This window comes from Heterodontus francisci, unplaced genomic scaffold, assembly GCF_036365525.1.
Source record: "Heterodontus francisci isolate sHetFra1 unplaced genomic scaffold, sHetFra1.hap1 HAP1_SCAFFOLD_106, whole genome shotgun sequence".
In the NCBI taxonomy this organism is placed as follows: Eukaryota; Metazoa; Chordata; class Chondrichthyes; order Heterodontiformes; family Heterodontidae; genus Heterodontus; species Heterodontus francisci.
Window position 1 is genome coordinate 5341699 of NW_027140940.1, and position 24932 is coordinate 5366630.

The 24932-nt window shown below is 44.8% G+C and overlaps 1 protein-coding gene across 1 annotated transcript in view; it reads right to left on the bottom strand.

Annotated features, from left to right (window-relative positions):
• LOC137361460 (NACHT, LRR and PYD domains-containing protein 3-like) overlaps window positions 1–24932 on the bottom strand; it is a 71393-nt gene that overhangs the window by 7308 nt on the left and 39153 nt on the right. The window contains 6 exon segments of the mRNA XM_068026322.1: window positions 2752–2922; window positions 3183–3353; window positions 3616–3777; window positions 4038–4207; window positions 6099–6189; window positions 19641–21378. Coding sequence (XP_067882423.1) covers window positions 2752–2922; window positions 3183–3353; window positions 3616–3777; window positions 4038–4207; window positions 6099–6189; window positions 19641–21378 — 2503 coding nt within the window.

The following is a 24932-nucleotide window of genomic DNA, read 5'->3' on the forward strand; positions in this document are numbered from 1 at the left end:
ATTTCTTGTGTTTTTGTGGCACTGTACACTGTACAATCATTACTAAACATCCTCACTTCTGACTTTATGATGGAAGGAAGATCACTAATGAAGCAGCTCAAGATGTTTGAGCCGAGGACACTACTCTGAGGAACTCCTGCAGTGATGTCCTGGAACTGAGATTAATGACGTCCAACAACTGCAACTAAAGCCTGGCGCGGGTATAAAATTAAAACCCGATCTGGGCCCAACCTGACCACAGCCAACCCGTATCTGACCCGAGCTCAAACCCTTTAATTTTTTTCGCGCCCAACCTGACCCTACATGCATCACCTTTATCTATTTCAGCAGCAGGCTGTCCCTGCAGCTGGAGTTATGGAGAATCATTGGTAAACTTGGCCCCATGACTTCCCGGAAGCAATGTCCAGCTCAATCCAACTGAGCCCGAATGCTGGACTCGGAATTTCCACCATACCTGACCGGAACCCAACACATGTAGTCGGATCAAGTCGGGTTTGGGTCGGGTAGCCAGGCTTTAACCACAACCATCTTCCGTACGAGGTGTGGCTCCAATGTTCTGAAGGTGCTTCCATTGTTAAAATATTTTTTGAGGACTCATATTCAAAAGTCTATGGAAATATCTGAGGAAATGCTTGACTTGCTTTTTAAAAAAGGGTCATTGGAAAGACACTTGAGACCTTGTTTAAAAAAAAACACTTACTGGAAGTCACATGTCTTAAGCTAGGTAAACAGCAAAGGCCTCACTGACTATTGGAGTTGATTACAGAGAAGTCACATGTTTTCGCGATGTCAGTCTCAACAGGGTTTGCTGAATGCTAGGGCTCAGCGGTGACATTCACTTCTTTAATATTTTACTTGCAAACTTGGTAGTTTTCACAGAAGATTCCATGATTTATGGTAGTCAGGAGTTGGTTTTGTTTAGAACTGTTTGAATGGACAGTTGGGGTGTCAGCCTGCTAAGTGAGAGAGGTCACCAGTTCATCCTATTCCACCTCTTTGAGAACTCTGAGAATCCAGTGTGAGAACTGGAGAAACTGATGCAGCATTTCTCCTGAGAAGTTTCTGCAAGACTTTCTCTTCACATCTCCTGAACGAACTGCTTCTGAAAAGATCCCAGTGACAACTGCATGTGACCAGTGACACCCGTCTCCATGGATCCAGACCAACTAGAATGCTCCATATCTTATCCTTTTTCTCCAAGAAGTAACAGGTACTTGGCCAAAGTTTTTTTTTTGTTTTTTTTGTAAAGTTGATCTCGCAGAGAAAGCATCTTTGTTTTTCCTTTAACTGGTGCGTTTGTGTAGGTGTGTTGGGTTATCTCGAAGGGAATATATTTATACTTTCATATTACAACCTGTGCATTAATAAGTGTTGCATATTTATGAAATGAGTCTTGTTTTATAATAAATTAATAATTTTGTTGATTATTAAAGAAACTTTGTTGGCAAATTTTTATTTAGAAACGAAAATAGATGAAGTATATAATTGGCTGTATCGGTAACTGGGTAAAACATTTACCCAGTAAATGTGCAGAAGTGGAACTAGAAAAAGACAGTGCACTCTTCCATCCCCGGTCATAACACCAACCAATGAAGCGTTTTCCCCCTGATTCCCACTAACTTCAATTTGACTCGGGCTCCTTGATGTCCCACTCAGTCAAATGCTGCCTCGATATCAAGAGCAATCACTTTCACCACACCTGGTCATATGGTTCAGATTCCGAGAACATCAGAGGGTAATCAAAGCCCAACAATTTACACTTGCTTTCGGCCATTTCTGATCATTGCTGATAGGATTGTAGTTTTTTGTCCGGTTTTTTTTCAGAATCTCTCCTGACAGTGCAGAGCATGTGCAAAGCGATCGCCGACGTTATCATGTGTCTGAACATTTGTCAGCTTACCAGTATGGGTCCATGCACGCGCATTAACGTCACCACGTAATGACGTCAGACGTAATAATGTCCGAGTGTTGCTTCACCCATCAATGGCCATGATCACAATCTCTATGCCTCCAACAGTACCCTGCTCCCTCCCACGATTGGCGCCTCAGTCACCAGTTTTCTTCCCCGCTCTCATCCGCTGTTCTCTCCTGTGCTCGCCTGCTTGTCGCTCTCGATTCTTTGCTGCTCCATCCCACCCCTGCTGCTTCTCTAGGTGATGAGATGGGGAGCGAGCAGCAGGAGGGGACAGCGGGCAGACGGGTGCGGGAGAGAACGGTGAAATGGAGTGGCGAGCATTCGGCAGCAGTGGGTAAGTGGATGTGGGAGGGAGTGGGTAAGAGAAGCGGCCATTGTGGGAGGGAGTGCTGTATTGTTGCGGAACGGGTGGAGGCGGTGATTGCGGCCTTTGAAGGGTGAGGGGGTTATTGTTCAACTGATTTTTTTACAGGCAGCTGCCTGAGACGTCGCAGACAGTGACGTTTCAGTCCGTGAGGCTGCATTTGCATGTGGCCATACTGCGACACCTAGTGGTTGCGTTGTCAGCAATCGCAGCCTTTTTTCATCGCCTTGGACCTTCATCTTGAGGCGACCATTCTCTGTTACCATATTCTACTCTGGAAAGCCAGTTGGTGAAGAAGATTACTGGAGTTAATCTTTACTCAGTCTTACATTAATTTACAGAGTTAAGCATTACACACATACACCTCCTCACTCAACCACACCACAGTATTTATAAGTTTCCAAGTGAAACCCCAGTTAATGCCCACTACCTGCACACAAGTAAACACAATTGATATACAATTAGCACTTACTCCAGTCTCTGTATTTTACAGTCTGGGTTCCTCAGAGCCTCAGACAGTAGTTTCACTCCTGAATCTCCCAGTTTATTATAACTCAGGTTCAGAAACGTCAGTGACCGGTTTGTACTGAGAGTGGAAGCGAGATCCTCGATGCAAGAAGCTGTGAGTGCGTTACTGGAAAGCCTGGATCAGAGAGAGAGAAATACCAGGAATCACAGAAAATTCCATGGCTTATTAAGAACACCATTGCTGATACTAATAACAACGTTTATTGATGACACAATTATTGATACTAATAATAATGTGCAGTGTTAGACATCCAGTTATTATAGACACAATCTCTCACAGTCTGGTACTTACTCCAGTGTCTGTATTTTACAGTCTGGGTTAATGCTCACCATCTGAATACAATTAAACATAATTAATATATAATTAGCACTCACTGCAGTTCCTGTATTTTACAGTCCGGGTTCCTCAGAGCTGCAGACAGTAGTTTCACTCCTGAATCTCCCAGTTTATTACAACTCAGGTTCAGATCCATCAGTGACCAGTTTTTATTCACAGCGAAGGCGAGATCTTCGATACAAGACGCTGTGAGTTCGTTATTGGAAAGCCTGGATCAGAGAAAGAGAGAAATACCAGGAATCACAGCAAATTCTATGGTTTATTAAGAACACCATTACTGATACTAGTAATAATGTTTATTGATAACACTATTATTGATACGATTAATAATGTGCAGTGTTAGACATCCAGTTACTTTGGAAACAATCTCACAGAGTCTGGTGCTTACTCCAGTGTCTGTATTTCACAGTCTGGGTTAATGCCCACCAACTGCAAACGTTTGAACATAACTAATATATAATTAGCACTCACTGCAGCTTCTGTATTTTACAGTTCAGGTTCCTCAGAGCTGCAGACAGTAGTTTCACTCCTGAATCTCCCAGTTTATTATAACTCAGATCCAGAACCTTCAGAGTACTGAGAGCAGAGGCGAGACCCCCGACACAAGAAGCTGTGAGTGCGTTACTGGAAAGCCTGGGATCAGAGAGAGAAATACCAGGAATCATAGTAAATTCACAGTGTTTATTAAGAACACTATTACTGATACTAATAATAATGTTTATTGATAACACTATTATTGATATTAACAATAATGTGCAGTGTTAGACATCCAGTTATTATAGACACAATCTCTCACAGTCTGGTACTTACTCCAGTGTCTGTATTTTACAGTCTGGGTTAATGCCCACCATCTGGATTCAATTAAACATAATTAATATACAATTAGCACTTACCACAGTTTCTGTATTTTACATTCTGGGTTCCTCAAACCTGCAGACAGTAGTTTCACTCCTGAATCTCCCAGTTTATTATAACTCAGGTTCAGATCCGTCAGTGACCGGTTTGCACTGAGAGCAGAGGCGAGATCCTTGACACGAGAATCTGAGTGATTGTTTTTTCCAGCCTGGAATCAAAGATGGAAAAGTAACAGGAATCAGAGTAAATCCGCATTGTGTATTTATAACACCAATTACTGACACTAGTAATAGCAGTGCTTAGCAATAACACAATTGCTGAAACTGATAATGTACAGTGTTTATTAATAATGCGATTACTGATATTAATTGCCTGTACTGGGACGAGGGAGCAGTACCACAGGACATGCGCGAAGCCAATATCATCCCTCTCTATAAAAACAAAGGTGACCGTGGTGGCTGCAACAACTACCGTGGAATCTCCCTGCTCAGCAGAGTGGGGAAAGTCTTCGCTCGAGTCGCTTTAGACAGGCTCCAGAAGCTGGCTGAGCGCATCGACCGTGAGGCACAGTGCAGCTTTTGAGCAGGGATATCAACCATTGACCTGCTGTTCTCCCTTCGTCAGCTACAGGAGAAATGCCGTGAACAACAGATGCCCCTCTACGTTGCGTTCATTGATCTCACCAAAGCCTTTGACCTCGTCAGCAGACGTGATCTCTTTAGACTACTAGAAAAGATCGGATGTCCACCGAAGCCACGAAATATCATCACCTCATTCCATGACAATGTGAAAGGCACAATTCAGCATAGCGGCGCCTCATCAGACCGCTTTCCTATCCTGAGTGGCGTGAAAGAGGGCTGCGTTCTCGCACTTACACTGTTTGGGATTTTCTTCTCCCATCTGCTCTCACACGCGTTCAAGTCTTCAGAAGACGAAATTTTCCTCCACACAAGATCAGGGAGCAGGTTGTTCAACCTTGCCCGTCTAAGAGCGAAGACCAAAGTAAGGAAAGTCCTCATCAGGGAACTCCTCTTTGCTGACGATGCTGCATTAACATCTCACACTGAAGAGTGTCTGCAGAGTCTCATCAATAGGTTTGCAGCTGCCTGCAACGAATTTGGCTTAACCATCAGTTTCAAGAAAACGAACATCATGGGACAGGACGTCAGAAATGCTCCATCCATCAATATCGGCAACCACCCTCTGGAAGTGGTTCAAGAGTTCACCTACCTCGGCTCAACTATCACCAGTAACCTGTCTCTCGATGCAGAAGTCAACAAGCGCATGGGAAAGGCTTCCTCTGCTATGTCCAGACTGGCCAAGAGAGTGTGGGAAAATGGCGCACTGACACGGAATACAAAAGTCCGAGTGTATCAAGGCTGTGTCCTCAGTACCTTGCTCTATGGCAGCGAGGCCTGGACAACGTATGTCAGCCAAGAGCGACGTCTCAATTCATTCTATCTTCACTGCCTCCGGAGAATACTTGGTATCAGGTAGCAGGACCGTATCTCCAACACAGAAGTCCTCGAGGCGGCCAACATCCCCAGCTTATGCACCCGACTGAGTCAGCGGCGCTTGAGATGGCTTGGCCATGTGAGCCGCATGGAAGATGGCAGAATCCCCAAGGACACATTGTACAGCGAGCTCGCCACAGGTATCAGACGCACCGGCCGTCCATGTCTCCACTTTAAAGACGTCTGCAAACGCGACTTGAAGTCCTGTGACATCGATCACAAGTCGTGGGAGTCAGTTGCCAGTGATCGCCAGAGCTGGCGGGCAGCCATAAAGGTGGGGCTAAATTGTGGCGAGTCGAACAGACTTAGCAGTTGGCAGGAAAAAAGTCAGAAGCGCAAGGGGAGAGCCAACTGCGTAACAGCCCTGTCAACCAATTTTATCTGCAGCACCTGTGGAAGAGTCTGCCACTCTAGAATTGGCCTTTCTAGCCACTCCAGGCGCTGCTCCACAAACCACTGATCACCTCCAGGTGCTTATCCATTGTCTCTCAAGACAAGGAGGCCAAAGACAGATGAAGAAGATATTAATAATATACAGTGTCAGCTGCCCAGTTATTATCAATGCAATCTCACACAGTCTGGTACTTACCCCAGTTTCTGTATTTTACAGGCCGGGTTCCTCAGAGCCTCAGACAGTAGTTTCACTCCTGAATCTCCCAGATTATTGCGAGCCAGTCTAAAAACAAACAGACAGAGAGTGAGAAACAAACTGAATCAAACCCTGGACCTGATACAATTCACTTTCTGTTGAATGTTACAGGAAACACTGAAAAAGACTTGAGGAAATTAACAACCAGATTTTCCCATCACTGACAATGAATCTCACACTGTAGAACTCCTCATATATTCAGGAGCTGTCAATAAACATCAAAGAGGGAAGTAACAGGACAGAAGGTAGATGATTGGTTGGTGAGTATTACAGTGTGTTTTTGTCTCTCTGAGTGACAGCGTTTGGATAAAGTATTACTTGGGGAAATAAATCTATTACTTTGTTAATTAATTGATGTATCTAATTAATTTAATACATTTATTATTGTTTTAAAAGACCTAATTACATTTATTCAGGTTATCAATAAGCAAATTAATGATAAAAGACTAGAGATGACAGGGCAGGCTACGTGTTGGGACTGTCGGATGTGGGAGTTTGTGGATAGTGAGACTGTCCCACATTCCCACACCAGCAGGAAATGTCTCCGTCTTCAGTCATTCCAGCTCAGAGTCAATGGGCTGGCATGTGAGTTAGAGACATTCCCAAACATAAGGGAGGGGGAGGAATGTCTTCAAGTTTTATCCAGAACACAGTCACAGCTCAGAGAAAATCACAGGTTCAAGAAGAGGGTGTAACCATTAGGGAGCAGCATGGTGAGGACTGAGGAGAGGTTGAGAAGGAGGTTCCTCAAACACAGGTCTTGTCCAAAAGGTACCATGTACTTGTTACCTGTGAGGACAAGGAGAATGACTGTGGGGAGGACAGTCACAATGTAGACCAAGGTACTGTGGCTCAGAAGACTGTCCAAGAGGGAAAGAGCAGAATAGAATGTGGTAGTGATAAGGGTTTCTATAATTAGAGGGATGGATAGTGTCCTCTGCAGCCATGAATGAGAATCCTGTCGGGTGCGTTGTCTACAAGGTGCCAGGGTAAGGGATATCTTATGGTGGCAGGAGAGCAATTTGGAAGAGGAGGCAATAATCCAGTTGTCGTTGTCGGTGTCAGAACAAACAACATATGTGGGAACCGGGAGGAGATCCTGCTGAGGGAATATCAGGTGTTCAGAGCTAAATTAAAAAGCAGGACCTCAAGGGACAAACTGGCTGGCTGCAACGAATTTGGCCTAACCATCAGTCTCAAGAAAACGAACATCATAGGGCAGGACATCAGAAATGCCCCATCCATAAATATTGGCGACCATGCTCTGGAAGTGGTTCAAGAGTTCGCCTACTGAGGCTCAACTATCACCAGCAACCTGTCTCTCGATGCAGAAATCAACAAGCGCATGGGAAAGGCTTCCACTGCTACGTCCAGACTGGCCAAGAGAGTGTGGGAAAATGGCGCACTGACATGGAACACAAAAGTCCGAGTGTATCAAGCCTGTGTCCTCAGTACCTTGCTCGACGTTAGCGAGGCCTGGACAACGTATGTCAGCCAAGAGTGATGTTTCATTTCATTCTATCTTCGCTGCCTCCGGAATATCCTTGACATCAGGTGGCAGGGCCGTATCTCCAACACAGAAATCCTCGAGGTGGCCAACATCCCCAGCTTAGACACCCTACTGAGCCAGCGGCGCTTGAGATGGCTTGGCCATGTGAGCTGCATGGAAGATGGCAGGATCCCCAAGAACACACTGTAAAGCGAGCTCGCCACTGGTATCAGATCCACCGGCCGTCCATGTCTCCTCTTTAAAGGCATCTGCAAACGCGACATGAAGTCCTGTGACATTGATCACAAGTTGTGGGAGTCAGTTGCCAGTGATCACCAGAGCTGGCGGGCAGCCATAAAGGCGGGGCTAAAGTGTGGCGAGTCGAAGAGACTTAGCAGTTGGCAGGAACAAAGACAGAAGCGCAAGGGGAGAGCCAACTGTGTAACAGCCTCGACAACCGATTTTATTTGCAGCACCTGTGGAAGAGTCTGTCACTCTAGAATTGGCCTTTGTAGCCACTCCAGGCGCTGCTTCACAAACCACTGACCACCTCCAGGCGCTTACCCATTGTCTCTCAAGACAAGAAGGCCAAAGAAGAAGAAGTAGAGTGCCAGAAGACTGGCTGATAGCTAACATTATACCTATATTTAAGAAAGGAGATAGAACATGTACAGGGAACTATAGACCAGTTGGCTTAACATCAGTGGTAAGAAAAATAATGGAATCCCGATTAAAGGTGGGAATAGAAGAATATCGAGAAACCAAAGATATAATAATGAATAGTCAGCATTGATTTGAAGTGAAAGTCTTGCTTAAGCAACCTTGTTGAATTTTTTGAAGAGGTGACAGAGAAAGTAGACAATGCTAATGCAGTAGATGCAATTTATCCCGATTTTCAAAAAGTCTTCGATAAAGTACCACAGAACAGACTAATGAATAAGGTCAGAGATTGCAGGATCAGGGAACAAGCAGAATGGACAGCCAGCTGGCTTCAAAACAGAAAGCAGGTTGTGGGATAAAGAGTAGTTACTCAGAATGGCAGAAGGTGGAAAGTGGTGTTCCACAAGGATCAGTGCTGGGATCACTGTTTTACAATTTATATTAATGATTTAGACTTTGGAATCAAAAACACAATTTCTAAATCTTCAGATGGCACCAAATTTGGGGTTGGGGGGATAGTTAATCTGAGGAGGATAGCAACAAATTACATGAAGATGTTCACAAACTTGCAGAATGGACATGTAATTGACAAATTAATATCAACATAGATAAATGTGAGGTATTACATCTTGGAAAGAAAAGTAAAGAGGTTACATATTACTTACAAAATAAGAATCTAAATGGGACAGAGGAGGTAAGGGATCTGGGAGTACAAATACACAAATCACTAAAAGTAGTTACACAGGTTAACAGTCAACCAAGCACTAAGGTTTATTCCTAGGGGGTAGAATTGAAAAGTATAGAAGTTATGCTAAACTTGTGTCAAACCCTGGTTGGACCACACCTGGAATACTGCATACAATTCTGTTCATCATATCATAAAAAAGATATGGAGGCACTGGAGAGGGTGAAAAATATTTACAAGGATGATACCAGAAATGTAGGGAATACCGATCCGGAGGGAATGAACAGGCTGGTCTCTATTTTCTAAACCAAGAGCAGGCTGAGGGGTGACCTAATAGAGGTGTTTAGAAGTATGAAAGGTTTTGATAGAGGAGACACAGAGAGAATGGTTCCACTTGTGGGGAAAAGCAAAACTAGAGGCCATCAATATAAGATAGTCACCCACAAATCAAACAGTGAATTCAGATTGGTCAGTCCTGCATGATGTGTTACCTCCCTGGTGCTAGGGTAAAGGACATCATGGAGAACATTCTGCTGTGCGAACGGGGTATACATCGGTACCAATGACATAGGGAGGGCTGGTATTGAGGTCCTACAGTCTGATTTTCAGGAGCTAGGGAGGGAGTTAAAAAGTAGAACATCAAAGGTAGGAATCTCTGGATTACTCCCAGTGCCACACACCAGTGAGAGTAGAAACAGGAAGATAGGGAGGATCAATGTGTGGCTTGAGACATGATGCAAGAGGGCTTCAGATTATTGGGATATTGGGATCTGGGGCAGGAGACATCTATTAAAAAATAAAAGCAAGATACTGCGGATGCTGGAAATCTGAAACAAAAACAAGAAATGCTGGAATCACTCAGCAGGTCTGGCAGCATCTGTGGAAAGAGAAGCAGAGTTAACGTTTCGGGTCAGTGACCCTTCTTCGGAACTGACAAATATTAGAAAAGTCACAGATTATAAGCAAGTGAGGTGGGGGTGGGGATAGAGATAACAAAGGAGAAGGTGCAGATTGGACCAGGCCACATAGCTGACCAAAAGGTCACGGAGCAAAGGCAAACAATATGTTAATGGTGTATTGAAAGACAAAGCATTAGTACAGATTAGGTGTGAATACACTGAATATTGAACAGCAGCAAGTGCAAACCTGAAAAAAAACCTGAAAAAAGCAGTGGGTAAGCAAACTGAACAAACTAAGATGAAATGAAATAAATGCAAAAAAAGATAGTAAAAAATGTAAAAAAGAATGTAAAAAAAAGGTAGAAAAAATAACTGAAAATGAAAGTAAAATGGGGGGCTGTCATGCTCGGAAATTATTGAACTCAATGTTCAGTCCGGCAGGCTGTAGTGTGCCTAATCAGTAGATGAGAAGCTGTTCCTCGAGCTTGCGTTGATGTTCACTGGAACACTGCAGCAATCCCAGGTCAGAGATGTGAGCATGAGAGCAGGGGGGAGTGTTGAAATGGCAAGCAACCGGAAGCTCAGGGTCCTGCTTGCGGACTGAGCGGAGATGTTCCGCAAAGTGGTCACCCAGTCTGCGCTTGGTCTCCCCAATGTAGAGGAGACCACACTGTGAGCAGCGAATACAGTATACTACATTGAAAGAAGTACAAGTAAATCACTGCTTCACCTGAAAGGAATGTTTGGGGCCTGGGATAGTGAGGAGAGGGGAGGTAAATGGGCAGGTATTACACCTCCTGCGATTGCAGGGGAAGGTGCCCTGGGACGGGGATGAGGTGGTGGGGGTAATGGAGGAGTGGACCAGGGTGTCGCGGAGGGACACTATTAAAAAGTGACGGGTTGCACCTCAGCAGGACTGGGACCAATGTCCTTGTGGGGACGTTCACTAGTGCAGTTGGAGAGGCTTTAAACTAAATTGGTAGGGGCACAGGCAACGCCACATAGAAGTAGAAAAGAGTAGAATCAGGTAATTAAAGTAGCGAGAGTGTTAGACAGTATTAGAGAAGGAAGTCGTACCATATTAAATAGGAGCTGACGAAGGACTACAGGGAATACAGGTTCAGAATGCATGTTTAGAAATGTAACGTGTGGTGAATGAAGTTGATGAGCTACAAGCACTATCACCTGTGTGGGAATATAATGTCGTGGAAATATGAGAAACGTGGCTTAAAATGGTGAGGACAGGGCACTTAATATTCACGGATCCAAAGTGTTCAGAAAAGATAGTGAAGGAGAAAAGGGAGATGTGTGGCAGTACTGATTAGGGAAGACATTGTAGTGTTGGAAAGAGAGAACGATCTTCAGGGAGCAAGAATATAATACATTTGGCTACTGTGGCCAAAAGAAAGGATGTGATCACATGACTGGGGGCAATCTACAGGCTTTGGAATAGTGACAGAGAGAAATAAAGGAGCAAATCTGCAGGGAAATCACAGAAATGTGTTAGAACTTTAATTACCCAAATATCGATTGGGATAATGTTAGAGTAAAGGGAAAGGAGTGGTTAGGAATTTCTGAAATGTTTTCAGGTGAACTTCCTTGACCAGTATGTTCTCAGTCCAACTAGGAAGGAGGCATTGGTGGATCTGGTGCTGAGGAATGAAGTGGACCAAGTATCTGTGGGGCAATACTTGGGGAAGAGTGATCATTGTTTCATAGGTTTTAGATTAGTCATGGAGAAGAACAAGGAACAATCTAAAGTAGTGAAAGATGGACAAGTTCAATGTGATGAGAGAGGATCTAGCCAGGGCAAAATGGAACCAAAGACTCAGAGGAAAAACGGTAATGGAACAATGGGTGATCTTTAAGGAGGAGATATTTCAGGTGTGGGCTAAGTACATTCCAACAAGCTGGAAAGGTAGGGGAACCAAAGCCAGGGCTCCTTGGATAATAAGCGAGCTAGAGAATTTGACGGAATAAAAACAAGGGTGTATGATGCATGTCAGGTGTGTTCTTCAAGAGCAAACCAGGCCAAACACAATGGGCTGGATTTTACCGAGCGCCTGATGTCAGGCTCCATGACGCGGGGCCCAGAAGATGCTTCTGGCAGAGGCTCATCACGGAGCCCGACGCCAGGAGGGTCCGGCCTGATCCTCCTGAATCTTCCAGGTCCGCCACAATCTTCAGTGTGGTGGCCAGCACTCCTGCACCTTCACTTCCCCGCCTGGGAAAAGCAGGCATGACACTGGTGCGGGGTGGCAGGGAATTAAGAATTTTAGTGTGGGGGGTCGGTGATGGGGGGATGGGGTCAAATGATCATCATCAGTATAGGGTATTGTTGGAAGGGGAACTTTACACTTTGTACAGTCTGGGCGGGTGCAAAGGTCACAGTTCAAAGGTAAGTGTTTTGTGGGGGGAAAGGGCAAATATTTAATGTAATTTTTATTGGGAGTGGGAAAGGGGCGTTACAATTTTATTTGGTTAATTTAAGGGCGGGGATACTTCGTTAAATATTCAAATTGGCGGCAGAACTGGCTTCCCTGTAAAAATGGCACCAGCGCCTGCGCACAGGCATCTGTCACCATTGCTGGCGTCGGACAGCCCGCCCACTCCACATTGTGCGGGGGGAAGAGGGCCATGCTGTCTATTTAACTGAGCTGTCATGCAAGTTTGCGGCAGCTCTGATGTACCTGGCCCGCATTTTCCACCGGCTGCCAGGAGCAGTGGCAAGTCTTAAAATTCAGCTCAATAAGTTGAGGGGGGAAGTGAAGAGCAAAGAGCATCAGACTGGCAAAGAGAGAATCTGAGAAAGGAATGGCAGTTAACGTGAAAGGGAACCCAAAAATCTTCTAACGGCATGTAAATGGTAAGAAACATAGAAAAAAGTACTGCTCAGAAGGAGGCCATTCAGCCCATCGTGTCCGTGCTTGCCAAACAAGCTATCCACCCAAACTAATCCCACCTTCCAGCACCTGGTCCACAGCCACGCAGGTTACAGCACACTCGGTACATGTCCTTTTCAAAGCATTGAGAGTTTCTGCCTCCACCACCATTCCTGGCAGTGAATTCCAGACACCACCACCCTCTGGGTGAAAAAGTTTCCCCTCATGTGCCCTCTAATCCTTCTACCAATCACCTTAAGGGCTTAAGGGGGTAGTAAGATGTCGGGTGGGGCATATTAGGGTCAAAGAGGGTGGTATAAAAACCTTACCTCGGGGATTCGCGGCATACATCCAGGGAGAAGACTCGGAGGGCAGAGTTCCGGACCGGTAAGTATAGAAAAAACTTACCTCGGGTGAGAAAAAACCTGGAAAAAACTAAAAATAAACTGGAAAAAGTGACGTCACAGGAAAGCTGTGACCTGATTGGCTGGTAGGGAATCTGTACTGAATTTGAAAATAAAACATTGATTAAAATTGATTAAACCCCTAATTAAATAATTAATTAATAAGTAGAGGAGTTACTAAACCGGAGGGAGGAGATTACTCTATTTAGCATTTCATATTTATAGTAGAAATCTAGCGCAAAGGACCATATAGTTAATTGTAACTTAATTTAGCAAGGATTTAATAAGTATTTATTTTAAATTAATTTATTAATTAGTGCTAGAAATGTCAGTTAGAGGGGTAAAGTACTTCACCTGTGAGATGTGGGAGGCCCATGACGCTTCCAGCGTTCCGGACGACTACATCTGCAGGAAGTGTACCCAGTTGCAGCTCCTCACAGACTGCATGGATCGGTTGGAGGAGCAATTGGATGCACTTAGGAGCATGCAGGTAGCGGAAAGCATCATAGACAGGAGTTTTAGAGATGTGGTTACACCCAAGGTGCAGACAGATAGATCGGTGACCGCTAGAAGGGGCAGGCAGTCAGCGCAGGAATCCCCTGTGGCTGTCCCCTTCTCGAACAAGTATACCGTTTTGGATACTGTTGGGGTGGATGGCCTATCAGGGGAAAACAGCAGCAGCGGCCACAGCAGTGGCACCACGGCTGGCACTGTTGTTCAGCAGGGAGGGGCAAAGCACAGAAGAGCAATAGTTATAGGGGACTCTATAGTCAGGGGCACATATAGGCGCTTCTGTGGATGTGAAAGAGACTCCAGGAAGGTATGCTACCTCCCTGGTGCCAGGGTCGAGGATGTCTCTGAATGGACAGGGAACATTCTGAAGGAGGAGGGTGAACAACCAGAGGTTGTGGTACACATCAGTACTAACAAAGAGTGATGAGGTCCTGCAGGGGGAGTTCAGGGAGTTAGGTAGAAAGTTAAAAAACAGGACCTCGAGAGTGGTAATCTCGGGATCACTCCCTGTGCCACGTGCCAGTGAGGCTAGAAATAGGAAGATAGTGCAGCTAAACACGTGGCTGAACAGCTGGTGTAGGAGGGAGGGTTTCAGATATCTGGATCATTGGGATCTCTTCCGGGACAGGTGGGACCTGTACAAGAAGGACGGGTTGCATCTAAACTGGAGGGGCACACATATCCTGGCTGTGAGGTTTGCTAGTGTCACTCAGGAGGGTTTAAACTAGTGTGGCAGGGGAGTGGGAACCAGAGCAGTAGGTCAGCAGGTGAAATAACTGAGGGGGAACTAGTAAATAAGGCTAGTAAGACTAAGAGGAAGAGCAGGCAGGGAGATGTAGCTGAGCACAGCGGGACTGGTGGTCTGAAGTGCATTTGTTTCAATGCGAGAAGTATAACAGGTAAGGCAGATGAATTTAGAGCTTGGATTAGTACTTGGAACTATAATGTTGTTGCTATTACAGAGACTTGGTTGAGGGAAGGACAGGACTGGCAGCTAAATGTTCCGGGATTCAGAGCTTCAGGCGGGATAGAGGGGGATGTAAAAGGGGTGGGGGAGTTGCATTACTTGTTAAGGAGAATATCACAGTTGTACTGCGGGAGGACACCTCGGAAGGGTCATGCAGCGAGGCAATTTGGGTAGAGCTCAGGATTAGGAAGGGTGCAGTCACGATGTTGGGGGTTTACAACACGCCTTCCAACAGCCAGCGGGAGATAGAGGAGCAGATATGTGGATAGATTTTGGAAAGATGTAAAGGTAACAGGGTTGTAGTGGTGGGTGATTTTAACTTCCCCTATATTGATTGGGACTCACTTTGTGCTAGAGCTTGGATGGGGCAGAATTTGTAAGGAGCATCCAGGAGGGCTTCTTGAAACAATATGTAGATAGTCCAACTAGGGATGGGGCCGTACTGGACCTGGTATTGGGAAATGAGCCCGGCCAGGTGGTCAAGGTTTCAGTGGGGGAGCATTTCGGGAACAGTGACCATAATTCTGTAAGTTTTAAGGTACTTGTGGATAAGGATAAGAGTAGTCCTCGGGTAAAGGTGCTAAATTGGGGGAAGGCTAATTAAAACAATATTAGGCAGGAACTGAAGAATTTAGATTGGGGGCGGCTGTTTGAGGGTTCATCAACATCTGACATATGGAAGTCCTTTAAATGTCAGTTGATTAGAATCCAGGACCGGCATGTTGCTGTGAGGAAGAAGGATAAGTTTGGCAAGTTTCGGGAACCTTGGATAACAAGGGATATTGTGAGACTAGTCGAAAAGAAAAAGAAAGCATTCATAAGGGCTAGAAGGCTGGGAACAGACAAAGCCCTTGAGGAAGACAAAGAAAGTAGGAAGGAACTTAAGCAAGGAGTCAGGAGGGCTAAAAGTGGTCATGAAAAGTCATTGGCAAACAGGATTGAGGAGAATCCCAAGGCTTTTTATACGTATATAAAGAGCAAGAGGGTAGCCAGGGGAAGAGTTGGCCCACTCAAGGACAGCGGAGGGAATATATGCGTGGAGCCAGAGGAAATGGGCGAGGTACTAAATGAGTACTTTGCATCAGTATTCACCATAGAGAAGGACTTGGTGGATGGTGAGTCTAGGGAAGGGAGTGTAGATAGTCTGACTCATGTCGTTATCAAAGAGGAGGAGGCGTTGGGAGCCTTGAAAAACATTAAGGTAGATAAGCCCCAGGGCCTGATGGGATCTACCCCAGAATAGTGCGGGAGGCAAGGGAAGAAATTGCTGGGGCCTTGACAGAAATCTTTGTATCCTCATTGGCTACACGTAATGTCCCAGAGGATTGGAGAATAGCCAACGTTGTTCCTTTGTTTAAGAAGGGGAGCAAGGATAATCCAGGAAATTACAGGCCGGTGAGCCTTACGTCAGTGGTGGGGAAATTATTGGAGAGGATTCTTCGGGACAGGATTTACTCCCATTTGAAACCAATGAACTTATTACCGAGAGACAGCATGGTATTGTGAAGTGGAGGTCGTGTCTCACTAATTTGATCGAGTTTTTTGAGGAAGTGACAAAGATGATTGATGAAGGAAAGGCAGTGGATGTTATCTATATGGACTTCAGTAAAGCCTTTGACAAGACCCCTCATGGCAGACTGGTACAAAAGGTGAAGTCACACGGGATCAGAGGTGAGCTGGCAAGATGGATACAGAACTGGCTTGGTCATAGAAGACAGAGGGTAGCAATGGAAGGGTGCTTTTCTGAATGGAGTGCGTGACTAGTGGTGTTCTGCAGGGATCAGTGCTGGGACCTTTGCTGTTTGTAATATATATAAATGATTTGGAGGAAAATGTAGCTGGTCTGATTAGTAAGTTTGCGGACGACACAAAGGTTGGTCCAGTTGCGGATAGTGATGAGGATTGTCAGAGGATGCAGCAGGATATAGATCGGTTGGAGATTTGGGCGGAGAAATGGCAGATGGAGTTTAATCTGGACAAATGTGAGGTAATGCAATTTGGAAGATCTGATACAGGGGGAAGTATACAGTAAATGGCAGAACCATTAGGAGTATTGACAGGCAGAGAGATCTGGGCGTGCAGGTCCACAGGTCACTGAAAGTGGCAATGCAGGTGGATAAGGTAGCCAAGAAGGCACACGGCATGCTTGCCTTCATCGGTCGGGGCATAGAGTATAAAAATTGGCAAGTCATGCTGCAGCTGTACAGAGCCTTCGTTAGGCCGCACTTGGAATATTGCGTGCAATTCTGGTCGCCACACTACCAGAAGGATGAGGACACTTTGGAGAGGGTACAGAAGAGGTTTACCAGGATGTTGCCTGGTCTGAAGGGTATTAGCTATGAGGAGAGGTTGGATTAACTCAGATTGTTTTCACTGGAACGACGGAGGTGGAGGGGCGACATGATAGAGGTTTACAAAGTTATGAGTGGCATGGACAGAGTGGAAAGTCAGAAGATTTCTCCCAGGGTGGAAGTGTCAGTTACTAGGAGACATAGGTTTAAGGTGCGAGGGGCAAAGTTTAGAGGTCATGTGCGAGGCATGTTTTTACACAGAGGGTGATGATTGCCTGGAACTTGCTGCAAGGGGATGTGGTGGAAGCAGATACGATAGCGACGTTTAAGAGGCATCTTGACAAATACATGAATTGGATGGGAATAGAGGGATACAGACCCCGGAAGTGCAGAAGGTTTTAGTTTAGGCTGGCATTAAGATCGGTGCAGGCTTGGAGGGCCGAATGGCCTGTTCCTGTACTGTACTGTTCTTTGGAACACAAAATGAGTACTTTGTATCAGTGTTTACTAAGGAAGTGGAATCTGACAAAATACCAGTTCAGGCGGAGATGGTAGTGGCAATGGATGGGGTGAAAATTGATAGACAGGATGTACTGGAAAGGCTGGTTCTGATCTTTGCCCACTCACGTAACCTATCTATATCCCTTTGTAGCCTCCTTATGTACACTTCACAACTGACTTTCTTATCTATTTTTGTGTCATCAGCAAATTTGATAACCATAACTTTGGTCTCTTCATCTAAGTCATTTATATAAATTGAAAAATGTAGAGGCCCCAGCACTGATCCCTGTGACAAACCAGTCATTACATTTTGCCGACCAGAAAATGACCTATTTATGCCTACTCTCTGTTTCCTGTTAGTTAGCCAATCTTCGACCCATGCCAATATGTTACCCTCTACACCGTGAGCTTTTAATTTCTGCAATAACCTTTGATTTGGCAACTTATTGTTATTATCTCCTCGGAGCAAAGAAGGTTGAGAGGAGTTCTGACAGAGGTGTATAAGATTATAACAGGTATTGATAAGATAGACAAAGAAAATCTGTTCACATTAGCTGAAGGTACAAATTTCAGATTTTGATCAAGAGATACAGGGGGTTTGTGAGGAAGAACTTTACTTTCCACAGTGAGTAGTAATGACTTGGAACTCGTTGATTATGAGGGTTGAGGAAGTGAAAAGGGAAATCAAAACATACTTGAGGGAAATAAACTAGCAGGAGGAATAGGCCTGACTGAATTGCTATACAGAGAGCTGGCATGGACTCAATGGGTCGAATGGCTTCCTTCTGTGGCATAATGAGTCTCTAATGAGAATGTGGAACCCGCTACCACAGTAGGTGTTTGAGGTGAATAGTTTATGTACATTGAAGGGGAGGCTAGATAATCATGAGAGAGAAGACAATAGAGAGTTATGCTGATACAATTAGATGAGGAAAGACGGGAGGAGGCTCGAGTGCAGCATAAATGCCTGTATCGACAGGTTGGACACAATGGCCTGTTTCTGTGCTGTATATCCTATGTAACACTGTACTGTCTGTGTGAAGTCTTTAACTGTCCCTCAGTCTGGTCTCATTACCTGATGATCAGAATTACCCTCCTGGAGATTAGTGACCAGCCTCGTCAAAATGGTCTCATTTCTGTCACTTCTTAAATCCTGGATTTTATGGGAATGGGGTGATTTCCCATGAATTAAATGATAAAATGGTGATTTCCTGTACTTTTTACTCTGTACAGTATATCAATCTGTATAATACCTGGGGTGAGTTATATTGTGAAATGGTGCTAACTGCTGCTGTAAAATCCATTCTCCCAGGATTTTATATAACAAGGAGAATTGATTCTGTCCCATTGTAAGTTTTAAATGTGTCTGTGCTCCTATTTTACAGGGAAGGGGAGTCTCTCACGTTATTCCCCATAAAACTGGCGCTAAATTTATTTCAAGTGTAACTGATCTGACAATTTCTGGGGAATGTTTGGAAGTTCATCCCGGATTGAGGCTTCACACAAGGGGATGGATTATGGGAAATTCCCGGTTTCAGGCCCCAGGTTTTTCCCAGGAGCTGCTGCTGTGAGGCTCCACCACTGACCGGTGTGTGTCTGTACTCCGGGGTTCATACCCCACAACATGTTAGATTGGAGCCTTTTTATCAGCAATGTTCAGGACTGTGAATTATTCTAAACATTTACAGCTACAATAATTCCTATTTCCCCAATACTCCCAATCCAGGAAACGTCTCCTTCGACATACACATCCTGCATGGGATTGGATTAAATATCTAATGTTAATTATTTAAACTCAGTTTTCTGTCCTGTTTCTAGTTAAAATGGTGGATGTGGAAAATATTTGACATTAATTTTCTGTTCTGCTGGTTTATATTTTATATTTACATTCTGCTGTCCAGCCTTATTAATGATGATTTATTGTAATTAAATTATCAGACCCTTTCAGTGACCTGTATTTACTGATTCCATACAGATTGTAAAATCCCTAATGGTTCACAAGGATCCATTTTAGATTTTCCAGTCCTGATGGTAAAACTAAACAATCCTCTTATTATTTGTCATCGTTATGTTGAATTTGTTTCTCTCTGGTTTAACAACTGTTTCTTTCCCTTCATTACGGAGCAACAACACAATCTGTGACTGTTCTCCAATTCACCCAACAGTTCGAGACAAATAAACAGTTACCTCAACTCCTGGCATTTGTGCAGTACGGGTCCCAGCCGCTGGAGTCCTTCAAACTGAATGTTGCAGCAATACAGATCAAGGTTTTTTATGGTATCACAGAGACCACTAACGTGAGACAAGACGGCACAGTCAATTGGGGTCAGTCGCAATTCCCTAAATGTAAGTATTTCCACAGATCCCACTGTGTCCTGAACCAGTGCTTTATTCTGACACTCAAACAGGTAGTGCAATGTGTTCAGGAGGTTCCTTTTACCAGTTTCACTCCTTGTGTTTCTAATCTCTCCTTTAACCTTCTCCTTCACCCAGTCAATCACTCGGCAGGTTGTTTGATGAGGAAATCGACCCAGAAACTCTTCCAGGGGTCGAGCTGCCTGTGGGGAGGAGAGACCAGCAACAAAACGCAGAAATATCTCAAATCTCCCATCTTCCTTGCTGTGAGCGCTGCTGAGGAGATTCCGGATGTTCCCGGGATCTGCAGTCAGGAATTGTGCGAGTGCAGCTACAAACTCTTGGATGGTGAGGTGTGGGAATGTGTAAACCACACTCTGGACAGAATCATCTCTCTCCAAAAGTTCCATCAGGAATCCAGACAGGAACTGGGAAGGTTGCAGATTGTACTCGGTCAAATCTCCATTTCCAAACACAATCTTCTTCCTGGAGACTCCTGTGAAGGCCATCTCACCGATCTTCAGTAACACATCACGGGGGTTTTCAATCTCTTGGCTATGGTTTTTCAGAATGTTGTAAATATAGTAGGAATATAGCTGGGTGATGGTCTTGGGAACTTGCTGCTGTTTCCTGTCTCTTTGTGTAAAGAAGGAACCCAGTGACAGACAGAGGATCCAGCAGTAGGAAGGGTTGTAGCACATGGTGTACAGGATCACGTTCTCCTCCACGTGTTTGAAAACAGCTGCTGCCACCGTCTGATCTTCAAAAAACTTGTTGAAATATTCTTTCCGTTCATCACCAACAAATCCCAGGATTTCAGCCCAGACACTGATCTCAGCCTTTTCCAATAAATGTAATGCAGTGGGACGACTGGTCACTAACACAGAACATCCTGGGAGCAGCTTGTGTTGTATTAAACTGTACACAATGTCAGACACTTCACACCAGCATTCGGGATCTGTGCATATGTACTGAGGTTCTGTATTTCTCCGATTGTCAGTAAAATCAATCGTGTCCTTGAATTCATCCAAACCATCAAATATAAACAGCAATCCCTCTGGATTCTTCCAGAGCTCTCCCAGGGCATTCCCAAAGTAAGGATACTGCTTCAGTACCAGATTCCTCAGGTTTATTCTGCAGTTAATCGTGTTCAAATCCCGGAATTTAAAACTGAAAACAAATTGAAAGTTTGGGTATATTTTCCCAGTGGCCCAGTCATAAACAATCTTTTGTACCATTGTTGTTTTTCCCATCCCCGGAACTCCACTCACTGCTGCTGAACTCCCAGATTTGGATTTTCTGTGGGAAAAACTGCTCTGGAATAATTGATCAGTTCGAATTTTTTCCAGTTCTTTCCGGAGATGTTTCTCTCTCCACTCTTCATGGTCTCGGCCTCTTGCCAGCAGTTCATGTTCTACAAGTGTCCGATCTCGAACAGTAGAAATGACCGTTAGCTCAGCGTATCGATCAACCAGCTGGAAAATCTTAACCTTCTCCTTTATTAGGATAGTGTTCACTCTCAGTGTTTCAGTTTGTACCCGGAGTGTTTCCTTGTGTTTCTGTTGAACATCTTCAATTAGAACAGTCAGAAAGTGGTTTTCAATGTTAGTTGTGTTTACATAAATAATTTCTCATTATATTTCAATGAATGGACATATTTAATTCACAGTTTCAATAGAGATGCATATTGGATTTAAAACTCAGTTATTGGAAGTTGCTTGAGAGTGAATAATCCTGAGAAAAGTTTCAAACTCTCCCTTGATTCTAATATTTACTGAATCTAGAAATTCCTATGAAGGTGATATTTTCCCTCTGATGATTAATACTATCCAGCCTGCCCTGTACTATAAACATCTCATTACAAATCCACACATGATCCTAGTGTGCAACAGTAGATGTTCTCGTGGATCAATCTTCACAATGGTCAGTGGTGCTGATCTTCTGCAGCAATGGGAAACAGGACATTGGATATCAGTGGGAGAGGAACAGACTGTGACTGTTCCTGAGCTCCACTCATGAGGCCTTAGAATCGAATTTAATGATACAAAGCTTACGGCACAGAAAGAAGCCGCTTGGCCTATCATGCTGAAATAAAACAGTCTATTTCACTTTCCAGAATTTGGTCCATTTGGTTCTGCAGGTTATGGCACTTCAGGTGAATATCCAGGCACCTTTTGAATGAGATGAGATTTTCTGCCTCTACCACCCTTTCAGGCAGTGAGTTCCAGACCCCCACCACCCTCTGGGTGAAAAAATTACCCTCATCTTCACTGAGCCCTCTGCCAAGCTAAATCGGCCCTTCCCATCTGCTCTTTCCAGGCCCCTGTCAAATTTGCACATCTCAATCAGATCTCCCCCTCAGCCTCCTCTGTTTGAAGGAGAACAACCCCAGCCTACCCAATCTTTCCTCATAGCTTCATTTTCCTATTCCTGGCAACACACTCATAAATCTCCTTTGTACCCTCCCCAATGCAATTACATCCTTTCTTCAATGAGGTGTCCAGAACTGCACACAGTACTCAAGTTGTGGCCTAAAATATGAGTTATTCAGTTCCAGCATAACCTCCCTGCTCTCAAATTGTATACCTCAACTGAAAAAGGAAAGGATTCCATATTCCTTCATAACCTGTCGTGATACCTTCAGGGATCTGTGCACATTCACTCCAAGATCCCTCACTTCTCAGTGTCCTCCCTTTCTAACCTGCCTTGGGCTGATTACTTGAATTATCAGCACTGGGTGATGAACAGACAGTGAATGGAGATAAGTTCCACATGACATCCTATCTGAACTCTGAGCTTCTAACTCCATATCCTCACCATCACAATGACCGCCTGTCTCCACTTCACCTCATTTGCTGCTGAAACCTTCATCAATGGTTTTGTTAACTCCAGACCCAACTATTCCAATGATCTCCTGGTCGGCCTCCCACCTTGCATCATCTGTACCTCAGCACCCAGAAATGGATTTTCACTGGGAAAAACTGCTTTGGAGCAATTGATCAGTTCGGATCTTTACAGTTCTCTCTGGAGAAGTTTCTCACTCCACTCTTCATGGTCTCGGCCTCTTGCCCCCAGTTCATGTTCAAAACTGAGTTCATCCAAAACTCTGGTATCTATATCCTAACTCTCGCCAAGTCCCATTCACCTATCAACCCTGTGCTTGCTGACCTACATAGGCTCCCGGTCCAGCAACGTATCGACTTAAACATTATAATTCTTGTTTAAAAATCCCTCCACGGCCACACCACTCCCTTCCTTTAACCTCCTCCAGCCCTAGAACCCTCCTAGATCTCTGCGATTCTCCAACTCTGGACTCTTGCGCATCCTCAGTTTTCAATGTTCCACCACTGGCGACCATGCCTTCAGCTTCCTTGTACTCAGCTTAGGCAGCATGTGTGGAGAGAGAAACAGAGTTAATGTTTAACGTCTTTTGTCAACTGGAAGATGTTAGAGGTGTAAAAGATATTAAACAAGTACAGAGGCAGGAAAAGGTGGGGGGCAGGGATAACAACAAAAGTGAAGATCTGTGATAGGTTGGGAGGTAAGGGAGATTAAATGACAAAAGTAATGATGGCAAAATGAGATGACAATAGGGCAAGTAAAGCAATAAAAGATGAGTCCAGAAGAGAGAAAATGCTGGAAATACTCAGCAGGTTGGGCAGCGTCTGTGGTGACAGAAACAGTTAGTGTTTCAGGTTTGTGACCTTTCATCAGAACAGTTCGGTTTCTCTTTCCACAGATGCTGCCAGATCTGCTGAGCATTTCCAGCAATTTATGTTTTTATTTTGGATTTCCAGTAACTGCAGTGTTTTGTTTTTGTTTGGAACGAGAGGATGTGTGAATACAAATAGCAGCATCATGACCAATAGCTGCTGTCCAGAAAAATGGGTGCAGAGATTATGAGCTGTAATTATTAAACTGAAGGTTGAGACTGGAAGGCTGTAATGTGCCTAATCGAAAGCTGAGGTGCTTTCCCTCAAGCTTAAATTGACCTTCACTGGAATAGTGTAGGACAAGAACAGAAAGTTAAGAGTTGGAGTGAGGCAGAGAATTAAAATAATAGGCAGCAGAGAACTGACTATGGCACCGTGGTACAGGAAGCCATTCAAGTGAGAGGAGTAAATAGGAATGTAGTGGTAGTCGGAGACAGTATAGCCAGGGGATAGACATTGTTCTCTGTGGCCAAGAGTGAGAGTCCAGAAGTCTGTATTGCTTGCCCTGTGCCAGGGCAGGATGGAGAGGAACTTGCAGTGGGAGGGGGAGGAACCAGTTGTTGTGGTTCATGTGGGTACCAACAAACACAGACAGGACGAGGAAAGAGGTTCTGCACAGAGCGTATGAGTATTTAACTAGGGGTTAAATTAAAAAGCAGAACTTCTAGGTATTGTTCTTCTTCTTTGGCCTTCTTGTCTCAAGAGACAATGGGTAAGCGCCTGGAGGTGATCAGTGGTTTGTGAAGCAATGCCTGGAGTGGCTATAAAGGCCAATTCTAGAGTGACAGACTCTTCCACAGGTAAGAAATGGGGGCAGATAAAATTGGTTGTCGGGGCTGTTACACAGTTGGCTCTCCCCTTGCACTTCTGTCTTTTTTCCTGCCAACTGCTAAGTCTCTTCGACTCGCCACACTTCAGCCCCACCTTTACGGCTGTCCGCAAGCTCTGGCGATCACTGGCAACTGACTCCCCGACTTGTGATCAATGTCACAGGACTTCATGTTACGTTTGCAGACGTCTTTAAAGTGGAGACATGGACGGCTGATGGGTCTGATACCAGTGATGAGCTCACTGTACAATGTGTTCTTGGGGATTCTGCCATCTTCCATGCGGCTCACATGGCCAAACCATCTCAAGCGCCGCTGGCTCAGTAGGGTGTATATGTTGGGGACGTTGGCCACCTCGAGGACTTCTGTGTTGGAGATACGGTCCTGCCACCTAATGCCAAGGATTCTCCAGAGGCAGCGAAGATGGAATGAATTGAGACATCGCTCTTGGCTGACATACGTTGTCCAGGCTTCGCTGCCGTAGAGCAAGGTGCTGAGGACACAGGCTTGATACACTCGGACTTTTGTGTTCCATGTCAGTGCGCCATTTTCCCACACTCTCTTGGCCAGTCTGGAGATAGCAG